Source organism: Styela clava, chromosome 7, assembly GCF_964204865.1.
Source record: "Styela clava chromosome 7, kaStyClav1.hap1.2, whole genome shotgun sequence".
Classification (NCBI taxonomy): Eukaryota; Metazoa; Chordata; class Ascidiacea; order Stolidobranchia; family Styelidae; genus Styela; species Styela clava.
In genome coordinates, this window is record NC_135256.1 from 23,064,471 (window position 1) to 23,085,583 (window position 21,113).

Consider the following 21,113-nt stretch of genomic DNA (forward strand, 5'->3'; position numbering starts at 1 on the left):
TTATTCTAATAATTGTGAAAGTTTGGTGTGAGGGTATTGTTTGCTTGTTCATTAACCTGTAGTCAGTGTAGCAAAACTAAACCCGTGCATTTATTAGTGAACTACATGTGGCCCTTTGACCAAAAAGGTTGGCCGACCCTGCTCTAGAGTCATTATATAATGGCTCTGCTATCTTCAAATGTATTGTTAGGTACTGGTGAACTGCATTTCACTTCTTCACCACGAGAGAACAATGCAAAATAACATTTGTCAAAATAATCTATAGGAATGCTAAAATAATCTAACATCTAAATGGGTATTTATTACATATAAATTATTCGAAAATAATCTAAATCTAGATTGAAATAATTTAAGTTGGTAACACTGCCGCTCAGACACTTCTTACGCTCGGGCTTATATATTCAAACATGATTGCAAACATTGCCTCGTTTTTCGCGGTTTTGTGTGTTATTTTTCACTTTTCTGTTGTGTTTTCAAAAATTAGTTGTAAATCAACTAATTTAATTGTCATTATGCCTTCCGAGGAGCTTTAGTTTAGTTGCAAAGATCAAAACTGAGACCCGAAAAAGCTGCGATATAGACTAGGTAAAAATTAGCTATATTAGTAGGCTACCTGTAAGCGACACGTGGTTGAATATTTTAATAAAACTGATGGTTTTGAACATGTAAATCAGTTTATAAGCGCCAACTCTCCAAAACAATCTCAAAATAAGTATCAAACGTTTTACAATAGTAAAGTATGAGCCGAATTTTTCTGGGGTCAAGGGAAACACCCATCCTAACGGAAAAATCAATCAAAATGGTGAAATATCTGCAAAGCAAGTAAACTGAAGCAAATCATGATAACGCGATGAACTATCGTAAACTAAATATCGGTATGTAAGGCTGCTTTTCCATTCTACTTGGGACCGCAGAACCATCCCTACCAAGTATTTCTCCTGATTCATAAACCTTTTACAGCAGGGTCGTCCAACCCATGGCCCGCCGAAGGTTTCTGAGTGGCCCGTGCGGTATTATCCGAATCCCATCAATATCTTTCATAGAGCTGAGCCATTATTGGAACCTCTAATAAAAAAAATGATTCCTCGTCGTTCAAACGCGCGAGTAGCACCACCCGGCTATCGAAAGCTTTTTTTATGTCCTTTTGTGGGCGTTATTGCTGGAGAGAGATGTTTGAACTTATTTCAATCGTCTGGCATGTATTTCAATCTGTTTTCCTGTCTTTTTTCTGTGAAGCTAGAAGAGGCCGTTTTTATGACCTCAATATTCGACAGCACTTACTTGTACGATCAAGTTTTTTCACGGATGAACCATGCCAAATCTCCCATAAGATCACTAATTTCTGACAGTCATATAAAAAATTCGCTCTGCATTGCTACAGAATATTGACCACTTATTGAATAAAAGCGGTGCCATACTTGACATTGAAATATCTATGTGTGGTGAAAACTTTTGACTTTGCTGTATCTTCATATTTTCATTGTTCTAATTTTGGTGTGACGGCTTTGTTTATTTTTTCATATTTTTCATTCGTTGTGATTTTTGAGTCTGCCCTGTGATTACATATGGGCCTTGAGACGAGGCCCTGAAAAACGCCTAGAAAATGAGTTTCGTAGCGCACATCTGGTAACTTAATAAATTCTTTAGTTTTGTATGAAAATGAACATACTGAACGCATTACAGCATGTTCCACAATCCTGATGCGAAATTGAATATAATGGGTTCCCAGAAAATCAATAACCATATAGGTTTACAACAACACAACATAAGAACTATGTAATTCAAGAGCCCTGCTGCACGCTAACACAATTGTATTTCTGTAACGTTTTGTCTGACCAGAATCAGACTTTCTCAGACAAGCAGTTTACAACAAAGATCAGCATCATAAGAAGTTGCATTTATTGGACACGTAGTGGACATAGGACATAGCGATCGTTTTGTTGCTATGTTGTTCTTATTGGACACTTTAGTGGACATAACGATCGTTTCAATATTACGTTGTTGTTATTGTTCTTCTTCGTCACCATAATTATAAAATCGCTTTTCTCTTCGAATACTGGACCAATTGCTTTGAAATTACAGTGGTTAAAGTTTGATTTTTTTTCCAGAAGGCTATTACTTTCATTTATTCCTAAATTTCCTATGAAATCTGATATTTCATTCAAAATTTCGCTGTTTTAAAATTTACTCACGAGAACACTGTTTTGAAACTTATTTCAAGCGGTCGCGTGATCAAGCCTGCAGGTACGGTACTGCTCAGTTACCGTACCACAGTGAAACTGACTTATTCCTTTCGCGATCTTACTATTGCAGTAATGTCAAATGTAGGTTTTCTAGCAAATCTAGCCTACCGTATTTGTTGATTTTGATAAGAGCAAATTGAATTGAGTTTCGATATGCCAGAGAAGAACCGTTCCACGATCGAATAGCAGACCTACAGTACAGGTACTGGTAAGGTACCGTACGGTACCAGTACCTCTGTGAATTACGCTCTCATCTTTTCGTTACAGTACAACATAAATTTCGTAGCCTACCTTATTTTTTTATTTGATAAGAGGAAATGAATTGAGTTTTTATATGACAAGGATGAACCGTTCCGCGAACGAATATCGGGCACTGGTAAGTTACCGTACCGCATATCGTGATGGAGAAGTGACTCGGATCACTTGGTATTTCAATTCACGTTGAAATTGGATGGAGAAGAATATGACCACAGGACGTGGAAGAGCTATGACAGTCCCTGTACCGTTATTTGTACCCAAGTATTAGTGAGTCAGTTACAATAGCCATGTAGCTGTTTCACTGTTCAGCTTCGTGCAGGCGTAGGGTACTCTATGGTTTTCGGTGAAGTGATGATAATATATTTCGTTTTATTCTTAGTGTCCATATATTTGAGCATAGCTCTCTTGTTCTTGTTGGTATTTGACACAGAATTTGGACGCTTTTCTCTTTGATTACTAGACCAATTTCTTGGAAATTTTCATTTTTTTGGGTACCCAATAAATCGCTTTTCTCTTTAATTACTGGATCAATTGCTCTGCAATTTTCAGTTGTTAAAGATAGAAATTTTCTCCAGAAGGCTATTACTTTTATTTATTTCAAAATTTTCTGTGGACTTCAAGAGATTCGTTTTGCGGCGAAAAAGCGAACGTGATTCTTGCTCGCTAAGAGTTGTTGTGAACTGCGCGGTATGTTAGTCGTTGGCGGTACCCGTACCTGGCGTTATATTACAGTAGTGTTTCGGATCGCTGGTGTTTATGAAGTTGCAAGTCGGATCATCTTGAAATTTTTTATTGAAGCTGACACAAGACAAGAACTGCAACTGGTGAAGATAGGACAGTTTCGGTATACCGTAACACAGCACGGTGACTTACTATTGCACAGATTCAAGTTTTGTATACTACCGGTAACGTATTAGTTTATTTTGATAACAGAGAATGAATTGAATTTGTATATGCCAAAGAAGAACCATTCCACGATCGAATACCGGTATCAGGCTTACAGATACGGTATGGTACTGGTGAGTTAAGACACCGGTACTATACCACAGTGCTGCAGTGAATTACGCTCTCATCTTTTTGTTACAGTTTTGCCGTGAATTACGAAAGTATGCTAAGGAAGAAGCATTACAACTTCCCCGATAATTTTTAACATGTGACGTAGGTAAGTGCCAAAGCATATCAAGTTCATTTACATGTTTACTCTTACTGCATTTGCAGTAAAATTAACTTGTTCTATTTTGTTTGTACGCTTGCACAGCTGCTATGTATATGCTCATCTTTTTTTTTCATCACAGTTCTGCGGTAAACAACATCAATATGCCAATAAAAAAGCATTACAATGTTTCCAATAGTTTTCAACATGTTATGAAATATGGTGGTCGCGGTTTTATCAATGCAAAAAATATTTGCTGGTTTAACAGCGTGATGCAATTATTGTAAATAGTTTTCGTGTCCATATATTTGAGCATTGCTCTCTTGTTTCATAGGAGATATCAAACACATATTTATTTTTAAGCAATGAAGTCACAAATTAACATCGTGAGCACAAAAACACAAATAAATCAGTTATTTCTCTCTTAGAAATTTACCGGAAAAGTCAAGAAAATTAAATGAATACGGTATGTACATATATAGTGAACAAAAATATTAGAATTAGACTTTTTTCCGTTTATGTGGTTGTGTATTTGAAACAAAGGCAATATTATTTATAGAAACAGAATTTTTAACGGTACTCCTGAAGTATGCGCACTAAGATGTCGCACAACCTTTACCCTCACCTGGTACACAACCTGAGTTCACCAAGATGTCGCACAACCTTAACCCTCACCTGGTACACAACCTGAGTTCAGGTTGTGCGCCATCTTCAGGAGGTCCCTTTCGACACTAACAGATGTCTGAAAAATAACTAATAAATATTATTTATTAAATCAACTTCAATATATATCTAATTCACTTTCTGCTTCCGAAATCCACATTCTCGAAAATCGACTTAGTGTACTGTGGTTTTTGCAGTCTAAACAAAAACAAAAATCTGTTTAATTTAGGTTGTTTTTGGCACACATGCATAAATTATTTTGACCCCTATTTTGCTTTTTTGCTTACACTTGCAGTTTGCCAACTCAAGAACTGATTTGCGGGCTGAAAGTAGATCCATCAATTCAACCTGCAAAACACCATCATCAAGAAACCATCCATGGCCAATAGGTGGAAGAATAATTGGCCTTGGTTTAAGTCAACAGTGATGAAGTCCTGCCTGGTAATTTGCCCTCAGAACATGCTTCTTCAGTCATTGTTGGGTGGAAGAGTATAACCCATAAGTTTGGAAATGGGAACAAGGCATCATTTGTTTCTAAATTTCTAAGGAACATTTTAAAATCATTTTCAGGTAGTTTCCTCATGTGCGCTACGAAACTGAAAGATAAACGGCCTCGTGTCTCGGTCTCATGGCTGGAGTTCACAATCGTCAGGCTTGAAATCTTGCGTCAGTAGCAAATCAGCACTGTCAGTCAAGTGCAGATTACGCATCTCGCAGCTTTAAGATGCATAGGCTACTCTTCTTCTATCTATACTAAATAGCAACCTCTGAGCTACGGATTTCACAAGAATGTAGTATTTCAAGGACGTAATTTGGAAGAATTACCGACTTTCATACGACTCAACAGAGCGTGACGACTGCTGCCAGAACCACGTTTTGAGGGGACGCTGCGATTTTGATTGTAGTCGCATGTGGTTGGGCGGTAGATGATCCGAGAGATGCTGTACTAAAGTAGGTTTTTCGTAATATGTCAGTGTTTTACGGCATAGGTTCTCAAGGTGCTCCGTACGGAGCCCCAGGGCTCCGCGAGCTATTCGATTACTCTTCAAAATACCGACTCAAGATTTTTTGTAACTGTTCAAAGAAGCAATAACAGCTTTGATAAAATCTGACAACAATATAGCCTAGAAATATGGTAAAGAGGCGGAATTAAAAAATGAGATTATTTATAAGCAGGAGCGCAGTCAGGATTCTTAAGAGGGAGGTGGTTCAAAATTGGAATCGGAAATTTTCGCGCAACATTCTTCGCGATTAAAAAAACGGATAACGAGTGTTCTGTTGCGTAAAATATTCAATCCATGACGGATGCGAGCATTTAACGTGTCTCGTCGTTATAATGTAATTGTGCTCATCGGACACATTAGAAATACTAGATGAAGACGATCTTCACAAAATCAAATAGGTCAGACTCTTTCTATCGGTCTTCATTTTATAACATTATCATAAGTCTCCATGACATTCGATAACTTGTGTTCAGTAATTCACTCTCCATGCCGTAGCAATTCTTATATGCATTGTAAATTGTGTAATCTTAAATGTCATTTTACTTGTATACTTTTGCCTCCCTCTAGCTGTAGGTATTTCTGTCATAAATCCATTGATTTAAACGTCCTTCTGTCCGGTCCAGATAATTCCTCCGAGGTCTCCTCAGCCCGATCTCCATCTATATGCCCTGTAGCAAGAAAATATTTAGATTACTCCAACATTGGAGTTGTTTCATTACCGTCAGTCCTTAAACTTTGTATGTATATTATGTTATTAATGTATATTATGTTATTAATAGAAAGATCATGACATCTATAGATAACACAGGTTTATTCAACTCTCATCAACAACAAACTCCCATGACCGACGCCATTTGGAAAACTCTAACCATTCCTTCGAACATTTACCCAGGCATATGTAATTATTTAGATTCCAGTAACATTAAAAATACTTCTTCGGGATTCAAGTCCTCTGATTTAGTTATAATTCACCTGAATGTTAGATCAATTTCAAAACATATTGATAGCCTAATCCAACTCTTAACTTGCTTCCATCATGCCCCCCATATAATCGCATTAAGTGAAACCAAGTTGTCCAATTCACCTATCTGCAACATTAGAATTACTGGATACAACTTTATTCATAACCCTTCTCCCACAAAATCTGGTGGTGTTGGCATGTTCATCAGATCAGATATTCACTTCACTGAAATTCACCAATGTGACCTAAGTTACTCAAACTGTGAGGAACTGTGGATTGAGGTTAGTCCTCCACTTACCTATACCAAGAAAAACATCATCATTGGCGTTGTTTACAAACACCCTCGTAGTGACATTATGAACTTCACTGAAGCGATGGAACAATGCCTCTGCAATTTAGAGAATCGTAATAGTAAATTTATAATTATGGGTGATTTTAATATTAATCTTCTAGCCCATGATATACAAACCATTCAATACATGGACATGCTCTTATCTCACTTGGCTATTCCCATAATTACTCACCCCACAAGAGTTACTCCCACATCCCACACACTAATAGACCACATCTACACAAACATTATAGATCATGATTACTCGTCTTACATTTTACTAGACGATATCTCTGACCACTTTCCCATAATATGTTGCATTCCCAATATTAATGTAGCGAATAGAATTGATACGGCTCGCACAAAACGTAAAATGTCAAACTTTAATAAAGAAAATTTTAGACACGATGCGGGAAACGCCTTTGACAACTTCATGGCCACAGAACTATCTAATACCAACTTCAATCAGAGGTTTAACACTTTTATTAGCATAATAAAATGCATACTTGACAGGAACGCACCCATGGGAAAATGCTCACGCAAAGTGACTAGACTGGCAAACAAACCATGGATAACCAAAGGTATCTTAATATCGATAAGGAACAAGAATTTGTTGCATAAAAAGCATTACATACTAGGCACCCCAAGTCAACGAAGAAACTACAAAAAGTATAAGAATACCTTAACCCACATCATCAGAAGATCCAAACAAAATCATTACCTTACTAAAGTACAAAGTTATAGGGGGGACATAAAACACACTTGGCGGACAATTAAGGAAATTGTGAATGTAAAATCGAATTCAAGTACTTCAATTCCAGAACTTACCCTTAGAAATAGCTCCAAAAGCACCAACCCATTTGTAATTGCCAACGAACTTAACTATTTTTTCACAAGCATCGGTAAAAATCTTATTGACAGTGTGCCACCTTCTAATAAAAATTTCAAAGAATTTCTTCGCTCCACCACCAAGGAATCAATATACCTCCGAGCTACCACTGTTAATGAGGTTTTTAACACAATATTAGCATTGAAAAAGGGAAAAGCGGTTGGGGATGACAACATTTCCTCTTACTTTCTCAAGATCATTGCCGACATTATTTCCCCGATCATTGTGTACTTCTTCAATGCTTCTTTAATAATGGGCATCTTCCCATCAGCCCTCAAACTAGCCCGCGTCATTCCATTATTTAAATCTGGGAATAAAACAGATCCATCAAATTACAGACCCATTTCTATTTTATCAAGTATTGCTATTGTCTTTGAAAAACTCTTATATCGCAGGTTAATGGATTTTTGTCAAAATTTCAACCTTATTAATAAATACCAATTTGGGTTTCAGAATAATCACTCTACAAATCATGCTATTATCGACTTAGTTGAATACATCTACGAAAAATTTGAACGTGGTGAACATATATGTTGCGTATTTTTAGACTTGAAAAAGGCCTTTGATACTGTTAGCCATGATATCCTACTCGATAAACTCCACCATTACGGAATCCGCGGTTGTGCCAACAACCTTTTCAAAGACTACCTCACGGGTAGACAGCAATATGTTGAAATTGGCACTAACCGGTCTGAAGTGCTTCCCATAAAAACAGGAATTGTCCAGGGCAGCTGTCTTGGCCCACTGTTTTTCGTTTTATATATCAATGACATCTCAAATTGCTCTGACCTTTTGACAAAATTGTTCGCAGATGACACCGGTCTTCTCGACAGTGCGAAATCTGTGTTGACCCTAGAAAAACATGTAAATATCGAGATGGCAAAGGTATTCGAATGGATGATTAGCAACAAGCTAACAATCAATATTAATAAATCTAAAATTGTTCATATATGCCCTAAACAACGTCATCAAGTCACCGCAATTTCTATTAACATCAATGGAACAGAGCTAGAATCTGTCCCTTCTTACAAATATCTAGGACTAAATATAGATAACTGCTTACGTTGGGATGTCCATGTTAATGATATTCGTAAAAAACTTTCTCGAACTGTAGGTATGTTAGGTAAACTTCAACACTATATAGATACAGCAACCCTTAAATTGGTATATTTCTCACTTTTTCAAACATATATCCAATATGCTATTGTAGCTTGGGGATCCACATCTCAATCAATTTTACATCGAATCAATGTACTTCAGAACAGGGCGGTTAAAATCCTTTATCGTTCGTCTGCTCGCATAAATCTTAACATAATTTATAACAAAATTAATGTTTTAAAGCTTGCAGATATTTATAAATTAGAGATCTGCAAGCTTATGCACAAATATCACAACCACTGTCTACCAAGTGCTTTTGATGGTTATTTTATACGACAAAGTACTATACACACACATAACACAAGATCAGCCTCCACACACTCTTTTTATTTACGTCGTTTGTCACATTCCATAACCCAAAATTGCCTAAAGTACACTGGAGCAAAAATGTGGAACAATTTACCAAGTGAGTTAAAAAGCATGTCCCACCAGATATTCAAATCAAATCTAAAAAGACATTTAGTGTCTCAATATATACTTTAGGATGGACAAAAACCATTAATTGTGCTATGTTACATGAAAAAGTATTACAAATTATGTTTCATATTTTAGTATTAGTTAACATCAATTTACCAGTTTAAGCAATGGAGTATTCCTATCACAGTGCTTCCTAGGTTCAGATATTTCTATCATTGAAGGACTCCATAGTCTAGTGATTTTATACCAACATTTATTTTCACCTCAACAAATGTCAATATTGTTTTTTCATTGTATTCTTATCACAGTCTGACAGTATCAAATGATTTATATTTGTTCCTAATATTTTTCTTGTTAGCTTACAAGCAGTACGGTACCGGTACTGAGATAACGCGTCAGGACACAAAGGTGAATATTTATTTCAACATCCAGCGTGCTAATTTCACTTTATTTATTTACCTGATCGGTGTACATTGCTATATCGCTTCATACTGTCATAGCACAACCACGTTGTGGTCAGGTCACCTTCAAAATTCCCCAGTTATTCTACAGAACAACATTTCGCTACAGCTAGGTCTATGCAAACGGGAAATCCCCGGTTATTCGCTGCTATTATGGCACATTTAATGCACGGTAATTTTTAGTAATAATATATAACAATTGCAATTAGTTAGCTCTTTTGTAAAATTTATATGGTATCTATTCGATGAAACTCTTCTCCCCGATCTGTCAAACTAGGTGTTAGAACCTTGGGTGTCGCAGCTCGATAACCAGTTTTGGTTCCCCGCGGCTTCCCTTCCCCAGTAATTTAAATATCATTTTTTTCTATATATTTTTGCATGTGTTTTTTGTTTTTTTACTGGTTGGAAAAAATAAACTTGACTTGACTTGACTTACTCACGTTTGGTTCGAGATTACTGAAATGAAAGAATACTATTCTAAAATAACATAAAAGATGTGATATACTGACAACTATAAATAAATTGGAGTCGTATTTTTGCGATCTTGGGATTTGTCAAACTTCATTTGTTCTTTCGCACTTGAGATTATTTTTAAGTAAGATATCGCCGTTTACAAAATCACAATGTCTGGGCAAGATACGAACAATTGAAATTTATTTTATTGAATTCGGCTCCATCGGTAGTTTCAGAAGGTACATCGCGCGCACAATTGACTGTGTTTCGATTTCGCACTACGATGAAAACCTAACATAACACCAAATTTTGTGATTTACAATGTCTATGAAAGCGTTTTCAATCTGAGATGAGTCTGCTGAAAAACAAACGTTTGATCTTCCATTTTAAGTTTCAGTTTTAATATTTTAGAATGCCGTTTTTCTATCAAGAAATTTGAGTTGCGGATTTACCTCTTTATTAATTATTATTTTTAGCATTTCATCGCCGATGACTATAATATGGTAACATGTTTTTCACCTTGAACAATAATTTTCCATGAGAACACAAAAGCAATTAAAGTCGTCATTGTGTAACAATACATGTATATGCCGAGGGAAGTTTTTGATTTAGGGAGAATAAACGGGCGTAAAGATGTTTAAAGGTTCAAAAACACGCCATGCTGACGAATAAAAATCGGCGATTGTAACAAAATGAAATTGCGCACGTTATTAGCGGCCTTTTAAATCTTCCAAAAATGTCAAAAGGGAAAAGATTCGACCCCTAATTTATTAATATGTTTGTCAAGTGTCAAATTTACAGCTTTGGTATGTATAATTTACGTTTGAAATTTAGATTTATTTATGACTTGTGTTAACCTTATTAAAAAAGGTTCAGCATTTAAAATAAGTAAAGTACTTTTAACTTGCTCAGGAATATTAATCTGAAAGTAACAGTTTTAACATTTATTTTGGGGCTCCGCGAATAATATGCAACCTTTAAAGGGCTCCGCAACACCAAAAGTTTGAGAACCCCTGTTTTACGGTACTAGTTTGACACGATATCCGGTTCTGCAGTACCGGTACGGCTGCACTACTACCCGGTACTCAACCCAACCGACAAATAGACGGTGGTACTGTACATCAGAGTTGGATCATTTGTAATTGATGTATTTAATTACAGTTTTTCATGTAATTGGGACATTTTCATTCTGTGTAATTGTAATAAGCTAAATTTTTTGCTCAATTACACCAGGGGTCACCAAACTACGGCGTCCTTTCATCTGGCCCGCAATAACACGAAAATGGGCGAAATATTTTTCCAAGGGGCGTTTTCCGAGAATCGCCTTTATTTTTTATTTCGTAACATTAGCCAATCAGCAAGATGCGATTTCGAATGCTATTCGTTAGTTTTTAGTTGTGTTTCGGAAATTTAAGTTTGAATTAAATAACTCAATCATCATATTGCCTTCCTAGGGGTTGTAGTTTAATTAATAGTAGTAATCAAAAATTAGTCTAGAAATAGCTGTGATAAAACAGGCTAAATCCATAGGAACTGGCTGTCTGGTTGGATTCTGTAAATTCTTGCTACTCGGAAATTTTTTTGAGTGTAGCGGTAGCGTGAAGGTTAAGGAATGCTTCACTCTGTGTAACGTGTCCATATATTTGAGCATTGCTCTGTTGTAATTATAAATGTATTGTAATTTAATATTTTTTTGCACGGAGTAATTGTAATATTATACTCTGCTGTACATGCAACTTAACATACGATAAGTTAGTCAGTATTAAATTTATAATATTAAAAAGACTGTTGAAGCAACATTTACACACAGGAAGCTTTTCGGAGCAGGTACGAAAAGCAACCCTGTGAAGTTTGTAATGACGCGGTTAGACGAGCGTCCCCTCAAAATATGTTGCTGGCAGCATCGGCCAAAGGTTATGAAAGTTGGTAGTTGGCTTTTGCAAGAGTGGATTTGCAATAACTTTTGCACCGAATTAATTGTAAGAATGGTCAATATAATATAATTTGCAATATTCTTGTAATATATATATACATAAAAATTAATATAAAAAGTAACATGAATGAGGCAATATGCTGTAGTTGGGACAGTAAACTTAATAGTGATTGTTACGCGCAGTAACTAAAAATATGTAACCATCATGAAGCAATTCATCAATAAAATACAAGAGAAGCAGAATCGAAAAACAATTTTTTTTTATAAAAAAGGCAAACTTACCGAAAAGTAAAACTAAAAACGAGTAAGGCGAACAAGAAACACAACAGATTTACAGCAAATGCAATTTGGAAGACTCATAAAAGATAAAAATTTTAATACAGTAAGGTGTTATTGACCTGGTGTTTGGGAGAATATTTATTGCGGCACTACACAATTGTATACATATATATATGTCTATTGTACACGTAGCAGCAGGGAGATTTATTTTGTGCCGCTATCCCCACATCACAATCTGAAGCATACCACGTCACAGAATGTAGTTCAGCCCATGCGGACAAACTCGTCATTGCAATTCGAAACCCGTCTTCTCCTCTACAAGTGGACACAAAGTGAGGGATATAAAGTTTGTTAATATCTTAACAGTCTTGAAAAGAAGGCGACATGTAAAAATGTTGTACAACAAAGTAGCCTACCATAACGTTGAGTTAGGCTACATAATTGAATGCATAAGTCAATGCATGTATCATTCGACGAATGTAAACGACAAGACCATGTACATGCTTGAATTATCTTTTTCAAATTGATGACAAAAAAATATCGACCACGAAAGAGGATGTCGAAACAGTGGGATCACCGCTTACTATCACAGAAATTGAATGACAACGTCCTGCCGGACACTTGATTTCTTCTGTAGATAAATTCCATACATATATATTGCAATTTTACACATCAAGTAGCCTACAAGTAGGGTTGTCAACCTTGGCAAATTTAAATAAAGGACACTGTGATACATATATTCCTGATATTTCAAATTAATTAACTACTTAACACGAAAAACTGTATACAGCAGCATCAAAACTAACCAAATATTTGTTATGTTCTATGTCTGTCTACTTGTTATTGCTCATCGGCGACTTCAGCAACGGTTGTTCAAGCTTTATATACGTTGATGTTCCCGGCACAGGAAAAACTAATGAAATTGTTTTGGTGTATTAACACAATCGTGATTTAAAACTTTGAATAAGGCCAAATTTGTGCGATTTCATGGAAGAGGTCATCCATGTTCAAAGCAAATCTGTCCCCGTACATTTGAACCCATGACAATTGCACCTGTATGCTATTGCACCTATGGATTTTTTTTTGTTTCACGGATAGGTAAACCCATACTAACCCTAACCCATGGGTTTTAGCACCCGCATATAGATTGAACCCGTGGATATACGCATGGGTTCAAATGTACATGGGTTCAAATGTACGGTCACCAGTATTGACCGTTGTTAGTTGGTAAGCTGTCGTAGACATACTCACCAACAATGGCAGTTCTCTGAAAACTAAAATTCACGACCTTATAAATTATAATTGGAACTTTTGGTGTCGCTGCTTTGGTCCCCCGCGGCTTGCTCAGTATAACTGTGTTGAATTTCCCTATATCTCAATTTCGTATGCTATTTTTTACTGACTGAAAAAAAATAAACTTGATTCTGACTATATCTATTTCCCTGCAAGATTTAGAGTTCCAAATGCTCAATTTTCGTGAAAATCAAAATTTTTTTCCAATTATGTTATTGCTGCATTGAAAATAAAGAACGAATCCGAGAGTCATTTGTTTTTTAGTGTGAATTGGGGTCTGAAGATGGTTATATTGGCGCCTATTTTAAAGTACTATCAAGTATAGATTATAACGATGTACGCAAATATGATAGAGATAAATTTGAATCCGATAAATAACAATGTTAATACTAAATGTCTTTTTGCGAGTTACAACGCAATCTACATTTGTAAAAAGTTGCTGCACATTATATTCAAAATTCAAATATTTTTTGTTTGTATCGATATTTTAACTCATTTCTTAAATTCTCAAGTTCATACCATTTTAGCACGGCAATTACGAACCCTCCTATCTGGTCTTAAATTTTCGAATCCAAATTTCGATTCCTCGACATCGTTTACCGAGAAATCATACCTATCTAAACAATACCATGATTAGAGTCGATTCCACGAAAAATCGATTCGGGAGTCGTTTTCCCGGACCCAGCAGGAGATTGTTCAGTGTAGACTGCACAGTAAATATTTATTATTTTATTTATTTTTATAAGTGTTCTGCAGCTCTTATAGTACCGGTAATAGCGATGCTAGAAATAAAAGACAGCGACAGAAAAGTTCAATAAAGGACTGTCCTTTGAAATGAAGGGCGGCTGCAACCCTAAGTTAAAAGAACTACTGTAATTTTAATTATCCACAGCAATGATTTCACTGGAATGCTTGAAATGACATGACCGTTGCAGTCACTAAACAGTGTTACCCCGTTTATGTTCATCCATTGTCTATCATAGATGTGAGCTCATTACAAGTTAGAGGTGCTGAACAAGGGCTGTCTAAATTGCCTCCGCTATGAGATATTCTGAACCCTCTTTATATACCCTGAAAATGATTTTATTTTTCATTTTTAAATCAGGTTCTGAAAAAATAATGCATGACCGAAGCGACGTGATATTTGACGTATGTTTTCACTAAGAGGCGCTCCGGCTGCGAGTCCGTTACCAATGACCCCAAGCTAGGTTGTTTTGCCAATTGCTATATTCAGGTATTTCAGTCCAGACTTCGCTGTAGAGTGTTTTCACTTGGTAAAAATGCGAGAGATATTTTATTTGATCATGACAAATAATTATGACCTTCAGATTATATGATTCTGGTTCATCGATTGCGCTGTTTGGATTTCACATTCGATGGGAATGCTGGAATAACTGAACGAGAATGAGGGCTCGCACAATCCTGCTCTCGTGAAGGGCAATAGGTAGTAGGCCTACTTCAAGACAGTTTTATAGACCTATGGCACTCGGGAAACTTCATCACTTGTATACCAGTATCTAGAATTCAGGGACTTCAGAAGCAAGTACCGTATTTCCTCGAAAATAAGACCTACCTTGAATTTTAAGGGTGATTTTAATACAGTAATAGAAGAATTCTCCTTAAAATAAGACCTAGTCAATAGCGCAAATTTTTTTTACCTAATCGATAACAAGAAATCTCTCCCACACGTTTTAAATGATTAATCTAAAACATGTGATAGAGGAAAATGTGTCATTTAAGTAAATGGATACCAGTTTTTATATTTGAAAATTTTGTAATTAGCTACTTTGTAATTTTGTTTTTGATAAATGAAAATAAAGGACATCCCCTGAAAATAAGCCCTAGTGTTATTTTTTGAAAGAAAATTGAAGGAAGACACTGTTTTATTTTTGGGGAAACACGGTGATAGGTTGCTGACAATCAGATAATAGACGCACATTAAACATCCTAGCGACACCACTGATAAGAGGTTCCTTTTTTGTATACTTTTTCAAGTTCATGGCTGACAAATGCCAGCAGCATTATGGCATTCCAATTGTACAAAATAGTAAAGAATGGTAAGTATTCCATTTGCTCTACCACAAATAGGGTTCAACACCTTTATTCAATTGACTAAGTAACCGCTGATATAATTTTACGGGCGATGGTCAACACATATCTCATCATATGCCTAAAAGCTGCAGTGGAAGTTGAATTATTGTTGTCCATAAATATATTCATACCTGACAATATCCGTAATCATGTTTATGTGTGGGAGTATTACAAATTATACAATGCTAATAAAATGCACAAACAAAACGCAAAATTGGAGCAGGTCTAATATCTGGAGTGTGGTTTAAAATATAAAAATTACACGCAATCACCCATTAATAAAAAAATAAGTGCAATGACCACAATTTTTTTCAAATTAATATTTGTGCAAAATGGGAATGTATCTTACAAAAACATAGTGTGTGATAGATAGGCTATATAGCTGCAGCTGCATAAGTAATATGATCATTTTAACTTTCGAAGTTATTTATATCAAAATGACAAGCAGTTTATATATCTGTATTAGGGGACTTATTTTTTTATTTATTATGCTGAATTTTATTCTAATCAATTTTGTTGTACATTAAGAACTAACTATTAAAAGTATTAAAGATGTGTTCATTACTTGAAAATGGCATCCTTCTTGATATCAGTGAGCAAGCTCCTTCACCAAGTAAAGATTATATCAATATGAGAGTGACATTAAAAGATGTAAGACTATTATTTCAAAATTGTTACATTTTATATTCCACACATTCATAAAGTCTAATCTGATGGTAGCAATGAGTGATACCCGGCAGCAATCATTTTCTCATGAAGGTTCACTTTGAAGTAATAAAAATCACTGTTTAGAGTAGTTTCTGTGGCTTATATTATTCATTATGATGGTCTTTCATAAGAAATAGGGGTAACAAACTGAGAATTGTTTCTAAGTGTATTTCATTAAAAAGGCCGCAAAATTTATCAAGAATACAATATATTTACTGAGTTGCAGGCATTAATATTGACTTGATTGACATAAATCCAGCAACATTGCATTTTTAATATTCCAGATTCAGTGGAGAACTTGGAAAATTAGTCCCCAGTGCCTGAAACCAGATGTCCTTGTCACACCAAATGAAGCTATTTTTCCTCTTGAGGATTTGGTGCATGATCTGGATTTGCAAAGTATGATTATCAATTCTCAATGCTTATTATATTTTTATTTTAACACAACATTATATTTTTACTCATATTTTTAACGCAACATATCCAAATTTTCAATCCCATGAATGATTTTTTACTTAAAAAACATTATGCTATCGGTTTCTGCTTTACACGTTTACTTATGGGGAAGCATGTATGAAACAAGCCTAATTGCATATTTCTTATTATTAAGTTGTTTATTTTGAACTAAAATGTTTTAAAAAGTAAATTTGAAGTTTTATATAAAGATTTAATACGAAAAATTATGGTGCTAAGAATGCTTATGACTCAAAATTTTGTTGGTCATCTCATAACCTAAATAAGAAGATATTTTCATGGTTTTCATTTCCCTAAGCTCTAGTCTAGAGAATGGAGATTGGGTATAGCAATAGTGGACATGATATGCTATATCTTAATGAGAGGATGGGCATGGGATTGATACCAAAAAGATGATCAAGTCAGGAATGTGGGTCATCCTCATCTATCTCGGCACGTTATCAAGATCCTTAAAAAACTCATGATATCTTTTATAATTAAGAATAGCATAATCTCTTTCCACGAAATAGCAAGTATCATAGTCTAACTTCTTCAGACAAAACAATATATAACTTAATCAAACATATACTTGCTATTTCATGGACAGACATGCTATCCTTAATTACATTTATATCACATATCTCGTTCAAGCATTCTTGTGGCAACTGACACATAAGGATCCGAAATAGGAAGTAAACAAGGAAAAAGCACTTGCAGTATAGTACACAATACTCTCTGTATTGATAGCTCTTATAGTCAGAGGTTCATTTTAGTTTTAGTTCAATTTATTACTTATAATTAGCATGCGTGTGTGAGGCCAATAACTGTCTTTCCAATAATATATATGAGGGATACTTGACGATTATCTTTGTGTCCTGATTTAGGTGAGATAAAGAGAATATTTGGTAAAAACACACTTGAGTATGTTAAAAACTTATGCGAAGGAAAATACAACTTCTTGGATAGACTGAAAAAATCATTGCAAATCTACATCATATCGTTCTTGGAGTTGGAAGATGTTGCAAAGCTATCTCAAGTCAACAGACATTTCCATGAGGTTTGTATGAAAATAGGAGCTGAACATTCTTCAAAAATAAAGTCATTGTGACATTTTCTGTGCTTAAAATTTCACTGACTATCACCAATGACTGAAAGTACTCATTTGACTGTTAGCTCTTATTTGTGTAATGTCAGTGTTTATAAAATAAATTTCAAAAAGCTTTGCCAAGAACTTAAGTTATGATGTTCAAGTTTTGCTGTTTTGATTCAAATATCCTACTCATTGTATATAGAAAGCAAACTCACGTCACCAAAATATTTACAATCTTTTTGTGCCATATTACATCTTTACATGACAATAGAAAGCTTTTGATCAGGTGATTGAGAAAATGGGAAGCCATCAATGTAGTATCAAGTTTCATGATCCTGGCTCCACCATGTATATTCAATTTATTTTGATCAAGGAATGACGCATACCTCCATTTGAAAACTCTGGCACTATATGAAAGATGTTTAAACTCAATAAATATTTTATTTAGCTTTGTGAATGTGATCAACTGTGGGAACACATTGTTGATAGATGTTGTGATACTGTGACTCCCGACATGAAATTATATGCACAGGAAGTTGGATATAAACAGGTACCTGATCAGAAGTTTATTTTAGAGTGTTTTTATAAAACTAATTTAACTATCCAGTAGTGCCATATTGCTCATTCGTATTCGAAGTTTTAACAATAAAGAATTTTCAATTCAGGCACGTACAAGGTATTTTAATCTTTCCTTAGTTGTACGATAAATTGTGCCCTACGCTTACCTACCTTTAATTGTAAATTCTTAATGAAACGATTACTTTGATTATCAAATAAACGATACACAAACTAAAGCCAAATATCTCATCAAAGGGACTATTGTAAAAGATGTACCGTAATAAGACTAACTTTAAGATTATATGAATTGATCTTAGCCACCTTTCATTTACAAAAGACTCCCTGTCTGAGTTTTTAGGAACATTGATGTGAGATGTTAACGTTTTTCAATAAATGATTAAATTCTTTTGTGGATTTAATATCGATAGATACATGCAAATATTGTATTTTAAGATTTGAACCAACTTGATATTCTATGTCAGGTTCGTATTTTAAGATATGAAATTGCTCATGTTGTCAGAATTTAAACAGTTTAATAGTTTATGTAGCAAATATTATGAAAAAATCTCCTATATTCTAAAGTTAGATGTTTTTGGGTTAATATTACGTGCTAAAACCGATATGCTGGAGACCTGAGTCATTGTGTATTATTATACAGCCTTACAGATATCGATGTAATTTTAAATACTTCAATAAAAAGCTTCACTTGAATGAATATTAGACTAGAAAGTAGTAAAATACAACTATATATTTTAACTTTATTGACACAGACTTGTGTAAAGTTGCACTGATATGTAGGATCAGAAGTTGACTTTATCATAATGCAAACTACAAAATTTACACAGAACACACTCCAACAGTTTTATACTAAATTCTCAATGAACACAAAGCCAATTTAAATATGACCCATTGTTATTAAATACAATACTCAGTATTCATAACATGTTTTGTATCGACCAAACTACGTATATCTCCACACTTTTCAATCAAACATGAATATTCGGTTAATCACATGTTTCTTTTGCAGATGTTTTTCACAAACAAATTGCAGCTTCAGATGCAAATGCGTCGCCGCAAACAAGAATGTGATGCTTAAGTTGTACGCAGATGCCAGCAGCATGACATAGTATATATATTATACATGCCCCTGATTTTATGTGTGTTACGGTAACTATAAATAGCTTTGCTTGTGTTATAAACAAATGATAGTATGAAACTTCTTACTTCCAGTGTCATTAGTTGAATCTTGTCACAACCAGTTTTGTTCGAATGACCTTCAGATTTTTATGTGTGTAAATAAATTACCTAAAGATATTTCAAATAATTGGGAGTGGCTCTGATTTTGTAACTTTAAAATAGAAGTTTTGCGCTTGATTTCATATATGTACTCACTGTGGTCACATTCATTCAAGTACAATAATTCATATGAGCTTCTTTCATTACATTTTCTGTTTAAATCTTCATTCCTAGTGACAAAATTGATAGGGCTAATCCATGATATGGTGATCCCAATTGCTATCCAGATTTCAAAATATATTGAAAATTTTGTTTCATGTGACTGTTGATTTGTTTTTGCTTGGTTATTATTCAGCCATTTTGCTTTTGATAAAACATGATTGTGAGATGTATATTGCTCTCATTTTATTGCATATTATATTTTGGTACTAATGATATAGAAAAATGTGAAATGTTTGTGGTGTTATATGTACTGTTGTACCAAGGGTTTATTGTCCTACTACGCCAGTGCTTCTTTACCTGGGTTCGATGGAGCTGTTCCACGAGTTTGACAAAGGTTCTCTGAAAGAGTTGTATATATATCATGGAACCTTCCTATTACCCAGCAAAAATAACTACAGTTCATCGCAGATATTTACACATTGAAACAACTCACAATACTGTGTGTAGCTATCGAAGATGTAAGTTTTAGTGGACCTGTAAATCACTGTTACATCTTAGACTCCAGTTAAACTTCATCGAAAACTCATATCGATGCGCTTTGGTGCATTTTCTATTATACTGTATCTCTTCAAATATCTTGGGTTGTTATAATGTGGGGTTTTAAGCTAAATATTTGCGTTGCTGGTCCCCTATTCATAGTCTACTAATAAAATTGTAACTCAAGTTTACAGACAAGTCGAAGATAGGAAGTAAGTGTACATAAATATGAAAGTAATAAATTTGTGGCAAAGAATATTTTATTGCACAGCTTTGCTCAAAATTATAAACATTCGTTCTGGACAACCTCAATATGGGGTTGAGTCATCTCATTCCAAAGTAGCCATATCAGTTTTTCACCGTCAACATTGTGTAGAATAGCGCAGGGGTTCGGCAGGCTCACAAAGGTTAAGAACCAATGTACTACTCAAATAAATCAAGGCTAAAAATATATAAAACTCAAGTACAGTATCCAGCGCAAGAACTGGTGAACAATCTATCATACATTGTGTTGTATTCACTCACCTATTGGATATTGCCTAACACAAGTCCACAACCACTATTTTATTGATTTTTGTCAGTATTATATCATCCAATACCTGGACATGGAAGCTATGTCTTGGAATCAAAACACATAAGCGGTTTTAATGTGAGAGTATGATCAGTGTGAATCACAACCTTCATAGAATACCGTATATTAAAGTTGCAGTTTCACATAATCATCGATAGAGAAACAAATCTATACTGTAACCTCATTCACAAGCCTAATCGACATAGCACAA

General features: G+C 34.9%; 1 protein-coding gene and 1 long non-coding RNA gene across 2 annotated transcripts; one reads left to right on the forward strand and one right to left on the reverse strand.

The window, feature by feature from the left end:
- Positions 1 to 5,488: 5,488 nt before the first annotated feature.
- LOC144425132 (uncharacterized) lies at positions 5,489 to 9,944 on the reverse strand. Its single transcript, XR_013477282.1, has 7 exons — positions 9,537 to 9,944; positions 8,680 to 8,807; positions 8,190 to 8,354; positions 7,689 to 7,809; positions 7,442 to 7,611; positions 6,581 to 6,670; positions 5,489 to 5,989 (listed from the first exon to the last, which is right to left on the reverse strand). It is a non-coding gene; the product is annotated as an uncharacterized LOC144425132 (long non-coding RNA).
- A 6,146-nt stretch (positions 9,945 to 16,090) lies between these two features.
- Positions 16,091 to 20,086, forward strand: LOC120328065 (F-box only protein 36-like). The gene is made up of 5 exons (XM_039394460.2): positions 16,091 to 16,238; positions 16,580 to 16,694; positions 17,633 to 17,805; positions 18,287 to 18,388; positions 19,424 to 20,086. Exons 1-5 carry the CDS (start codon positions 16,140 to 16,142, stop codon positions 19,490 to 19,492), a joined length of 558 nt encoding a protein of 185 aa, XP_039250394.1. The 5' UTR covers positions 16,091 to 16,139; the 3' UTR covers positions 19,493 to 20,086.
- The last annotated feature ends 1,027 nt before the right edge of the window (positions 20,087 to 21,113 follow it).

Bases quoted from the DNA above. Each gene is read 5' to 3' on its own strand.
- LOC120328065 (XM_039394460.2), top strand. From the start codon at position 16,140: ATGTGTTCATTACTTGAAAATGGCATCCTTCTTGATATCAGTGAGCAA. The intron at 16,695-17,632 runs GTATGATTATCA...GTCCTGATTTAG, and splicing joins GCATGATCTGGATTTGCAAA to GTGAGATAAAGAGAATATTT. The intron at 17,806-18,286 runs GTTTGTATGAAA...TATTTTATTTAG, and splicing joins TCAACAGACATTTCCATGAG to CTTTGTGAATGTGATCAACT.